Here is a 5,956-nt window from a genome sequence, read left to right on the forward strand (position 1 = left end):
ACTGAGGTCTAGAATGATGGTCAAAAAGGGTGTGCAAATGTATACATCTTGTTTAAGGAGAAGATAACCACACATTATCTCTGAAAGGATGCTAACACATATTCAAAGGAGGCCATCAAGGTAACTGTTTATAATAGAAATCTCAATATATAACAAACTAGGGGTTTGATAAAGACAGATGAACACTATAAAACCAATAAAATAGTAACAGTATATTTAACAAAGAATATTAAAGGCAAATTACAGTAAAACATAATCATATTTCTTTAAAACAATAATAGACATAGTCTTGAACAGTTTGTTCTAAAAGTTTGGTAATATTATAGACAACTGCATCTTTTTTTGTTATTGTCCTTCTTTAGATTTCTATGGGGAAAATTTTTTTGCAAAAAGAAAATAAAAGGAAAACAATAACACATTCTTCCAAAACAAAAGGTACAGATCTATAAGACATTAAAGAAGAAACAATAACTTACCTAGGATGTGACACAGATACAACCACAGAGATTTAAAAGACAAAGATTGACCTGCTATCCCAGTTCATATACATAAAAATATAACACCATCAAGCAAGCAAAATAATAATAATAATAATAACTGTTAGGATAATAACCTGGGGAGGGAAAGAAAAAAGGTAAATTTAGACCTTCAATGAAAATGTAATGTAATTTTGAGATGGAGTAACATAATACATAAAAATTTAAAAATACTTTTAAAAATAATAAAAATAGCAGTTAACTCCCAAATAATTTTTTCAATGTTTCAAATAAAGGTAAAATACATTTTTTTTTTCATCTTTTCTATTCACAAGTCTCAATTTTCTGAAATTCATGAAGAAAATATATAGATAAAGGTCTTCAAATACTAATTCCATTCAGAGTAGCTTGTTGTTTTTTTTCCTGTATGAATTCTCCCAGGTTGACAAACCTATGTAGGTTAAGTGAGGCTTTTTTTTCTTTAATTCCATTTGTAGGGACTCATCTGTGTTGAAAGTTCTTCCTTAACCATGTAATTCTAATTCATAGAGTTTTCAGTTCACAGAACTCACCAGAATGAGTTTCCATATGTTGCCCAAAATCTGAACTCTTTCCAAAATGTTTACCAGATTCCTTACATTTGTAAGGTTTCTCACCTGTATGAATTCTCTGATGTTGAATAAGGTTTGAACCATTACTAAAAACCTTCCCGCATTCCTAACATTTGTAGGATTTCTCACCAGTGTGTATTCTCTGGTGCCTATTAAGTGCTGAGCCACTACTAAAAGACTTTCCACATTCCTTACATTCATAGGGTTTTTCATCAGTATGAATTATCTGGTGTTGAATGAGTTTTGAGCCACTAGCAAAGGCCTTCCCACATTCCTTACATTCATATGGTTTCTCACCAGTATGAATTCTCTGGTGTTGAGTAAGGTCTGAGCCACTACTAAAGGCCTTCTCGCATTCTTTACATTCATATGGTTTCTCACCAGTATGCATTCTCTGATGCTGAAGAAGTTTTGAACCACTTCTAAAGGCTTTCTCACATTCCTTACACTCATAGGGTTTCTCCCCAGTGTGAATTCTTTGATGTTGAGTGAGATCTGAGCCACTATTAAAAGCCTTCCCACACTCCTTACATACATAAGGTTTCTCACCAGTGTGAATTCTTTGATGCCGTGTAAGAGCTGATCCAAAACTAAAAGCCTTCCTACATTCATTACATATGTATGGTTTCTCACCAGTATGAATTCTCTGATGCCGAGTAAGGGCTGAACCGCTACTAAAGGACATTCCACATACTTTACATTCATAGGGCTTCTCACCTGTATGAATCCTCTGATGTTGAGTAAGGTTTGAACCACTACCAAAGGCCTTCCCACAATCCTTACATTCATAAGGTTTCTCACCTGTGTGAATTCTGTGATGCCGAGTAAGGGCTGATTCAAAACTAAAGGACTTCCCACACTCTTTACACTCATAAGGCTTTTCTCCACTGTGAATTATCTGATGTCGAATAAGGCCTGATCCAAAACTAAAGGCTTTCCCACACTCCTTACATTCATAGGGTTTCTCACCAGTATGAATTCTCTTATGGTGAATAAGGTTTGAGCCACTACCAAAAGACTTCCCACATTCCTTACATTCATAAGGTTTCTCACCAGTATGAATTCTCTGATGGTAAGCAAGGTTTGCACCACTACCAAAGGCCTTGCCACATTCTTTACATTTGTATGGTTTTTCACCAGTATGAATTTGCTGATGTCGAATAAGGACTGATACAAAACTAAAATCCTTCCCACATTCTTTACATTCAAAGGGTTTCTCATCAGTATGAATTCTCTGATGCTGGGTAAGGTAAAAGTCCCTACCAAGGGCATTCTCATATTCCTTGTATTCATAGAATTTCTTGCCAATATGAATTCTCTGATATGCAGGGAGCTGCAAGTCATTTATAAGGGATTTCTCACATTTCTTAAATTCACAGGATTGTTCTTCACTTGTAAATCTTTGATGGATAATTAAAGATGGATCATGACTGAAAGCAGGCATATCTTCAGAAGCAAATATCATTTGACTGAAATGACCTTCCTGAGATCCCTGTTCTTTGTCAAACTGGCTTCTACATTCCCAGTCATCTAGGAAACTTGAACACTCAATGCTGTGTTTTGTCAGTCTTTCCATTGTCTCCCATCAGGATGATGCTATTCCATTTATTTCCTTCTTCAGAAATAATTTCTTGTTCACACACCTTGATTCAGTCTGAAAGAAAATATAAAAGCAAACATTCACTTGTTTTGTGTTCTGGGAAACAATGAAACGTTTATGATAGATATAGATAACATCTATGTAATAGATATGGAAGACAAAAGAAATTAATTTCCATAAAATGTGAATAACTTATGCAGTTCTCAAATATTATTGGCAATTTGAGAAATAGGTTAGGAAGCCAAGAGAGAGAAGAAGGTACACTGGGAGGTGAAAGAAGTATTTAGGAAAATACATTAAGTCAATTTTTCCTAAACAGTGGTTTAGATAAAAATTCCAAGCAGAACTAGGAAGCTTGATAATGATAAATATATGGATGTTTTGACTCCATCTCAATTTTGTTAGACGATGAATATGATGTCACATATGTCAACATATTTATAAGATAATTATTTACCTATTTCTTAGGATTGTTGAAAGCATTAAATAGTTATACTCTGGAGGGAAAATCTGGACTAAATGGAGAATCAAAGGGTAAATAACAAATATAGTTTGTATATACTCTGAAAGAGATAAAAAAAAAAAAGAAAGGTGTAGCAGTATGCTGATGAAAGACTAAACACTTTAATTAGTTTAGAATGAGCAATGAAGTGTCTGTGGCTGGATGTGGCTTCTTTATGCCATTTGATATAAGCAATGTTTTCCTCGAAGTTCTATGCCTTCCTTGGGAAAAGAGGGGACTCAGCAAGGGCTACAGCACGAAGTAACTGAAAAGCAAGCTTTAAAATCAAAGAAGGGAAGAGAAGAAGATACGATGTAATGTGACACTACTGGAAAATTATAAGAAGAACGTATATAGATGAGTATTTTGAACTCTAGCTCTTATAGTTTTTGAATTATTTTGAAATCACACTAATCTATTTATGTACAAAGGCATGCAGTGTTTGGAAGATTTATTTGCTAAAAGATAGAGACTAGCAAAGGAAATTGATTTGAAAAGATCATATATTGAACCCAAAGCTGAAAACATTCCAAGATCAGTTTCTTCCTATAACGTTTATTCAACAAGCTTTAAAGTAGGCCTTGATTATTTCTTGAAGTTTCTTTATCAACCTCCACTGTCAATGACTAATCCAAACCTGAATCATCTGTTACTTAAAACACTAAAACAGTATTTTATCTCTCTCCACTCTCACCGCCATCAAGTCAATTCTGAATCACAGCAACCCTATATGACAGAGTAGAACTGTCCCATAGGGTTTCCAAGGCTATAAATTTTTATGGAAAAAAAGTACCTCATCTTTCTCTCTCAGAGAAGTTGGTGGGTTCAAACTGCCAGTCTTCTGGTTAGTAGCCAAATGCTTTAACCACAACACCACCAGAGCTCCTAGCATTTTATCTACCTGCCTGCATTTCCAGTTTTGCATGCTTAGCAGCCAGAGTGATATTCATCCTGGCTCTGCCCTGTTCAAAATGTTTCAATCATTTCCCATTGACCTTAGGATAAGATCCACACTCAAAATTTCCCCATTGATCTGCCACCTGTCTGCCTTTTTAACTTGATACCCAACCCCTACAACAATAAGCTATAGCTACGCTGGCTTCCTCAGTTCTTTGAATACACTAAACTGCTCCTGACACCCACTTCTGCCATAATTTCACCCATCTGAAATATCTTCCCATTAGGCCCCCCCACTTCCTCCACTCATAGTCCTACAAAGTTCTGGCTGTTTTTCAGATCTCTGCTAAATGGCATATACTATTAAAGATCTTTCCTGAATGCTCAGTCTGAATTATATAATCCCTCCCGTGTCATTATTTGTCAGTTTCATTCTTTTTTGTTTGTTTGTTTTTGGTATTTTGTTTTGGTAATGATTGTTTACATATTCATTTCCTATAACTAAAAATTTCCTATTTGTTTGAATGTGTAATTTCTGTCTGCTACATGAAGGTAAAGATAGTTTTTGTTAATTTCATTAAGTTGAATTCTGGCACATAGAAAAATAAAAATGTATTTACTGAATGGCTAATATAATTAGCTTTAAAATTTGTTATGTTTAAAATTAATTTCTAAAAACAAGATTTATCTAGAAAGAGGAAACAGATTCTCTCAAATAAGCAGAAGGAGCACATGCAGTTATCCCTGCCCCTTTTAAAATCTCACTAAAAGGGGGTAAGAATTTCTAGATACATAGTAGATTTGACAGGTTGTAGTCACTTTTTGGCCACAGCCAGCTACCCAGAAGGAGCAAGTAGTTGGACCTGTGGGCTTGGGACCATGGTCGCAGGGGTCATCAAGCTCAATAGGCATAACACACTACACAAAAAGTGTTCCATATCCTATTTGGCAAGTAGAGACTAGGATCTTAAAAACTTGCAAGCGGCCATCTTAGTTGCAATGATGGGTCTCTCCTCATTCAGAACTTCCAGCCAAACAACAGAAAGGCATAGGAGGTGAACATTTACATTAGGTAGATACATTCTTTGGAGAGATCAATCATGGGAGAATAGAAGGCCTGTATATGCACAGGAACACAGCGTGGGGGGTAGGAGTGCATGGGGGGGAAGGACACAGGGAAGAGGTGGCTATGAGGAGGAAGTGGAATGAGATCTGTTGCACTGTGGGAGATTACAGTCAATGTTATGAGACAAAGTGCAGGTGAACTGCTGTATGGAAGATGAATTTGCTCTGTAAACTTTACTCAAATCACACAAAACAAAACAAAACAAAAACATTTACATTCCTGGCCCTTTGTATGTGCCCTGCTTTCAGGATCATCTCTTTGTTCCTAGTCTCCTAAAATTTAATGTATCTTATTGTGAATCTTTTTCATTTTTTATGCTTAGTACCAAATAGATCTTTTAAATGAGAAGATGTGCTTTAGTAATGGGAAGTTTTCTTGAATAATATTTTTCAAAACATCTAGTAATTTTTATTTTCCTTGAAAAACTCCAAACCTACAGGAAAACTGAAGGACTATTCCAGTGAACCCCATATACTCATTACCTAAACCTACCAGTTGTTTGCATTTTACTTCATTTACTTTTTATTTCCAAATATGCACACATGTGCACTCACACATACACTTTTTCCCCTGAATCATTTGAAAGTAAGTTGATGACATCTAGACATTTTATCCTTAATACATTCAACATGTATATTCTAGGTAAAATAACATTTTTCAGAGGATAACAATAATACATGAAACCTTAGAAAATTAATATTAAATCACTAATATCATCTCAAAGATTTCATGTTCATGTATCTC

The 5,956-nt window shown here is 35.0% G+C and overlaps 1 protein-coding gene across 1 annotated transcript; it reads right to left on the reverse strand.

Annotated features, from left to right (window-relative positions):
- Window positions 1-1,019: 1,019 nt before the first annotated feature.
- On the reverse strand, window positions 1,020-2,663 carry LOC103210963 (zinc finger protein 345). Its single transcript, XM_042783112.1, is given in 3 exon segments — window positions 1,020-2,327; window positions 2,480-2,487; window positions 2,519-2,663. Coding segments are annotated over 3 exon segments (1,461 nt in total).
- Between the last annotated feature and the right edge of the window lie 3,293 nt (window positions 2,664-5,956).

This window comes from Orycteropus afer, unplaced genomic scaffold (assembly GCF_000298275.1).
Source record: "Orycteropus afer afer isolate SDZICR_OR568_19922 unplaced genomic scaffold, OryAfe1.0 scaffold00679, whole genome shotgun sequence".
NCBI classification, from domain to species: Eukaryota; Metazoa; Chordata; class Mammalia; order Tubulidentata; family Orycteropodidae; genus Orycteropus; species Orycteropus afer.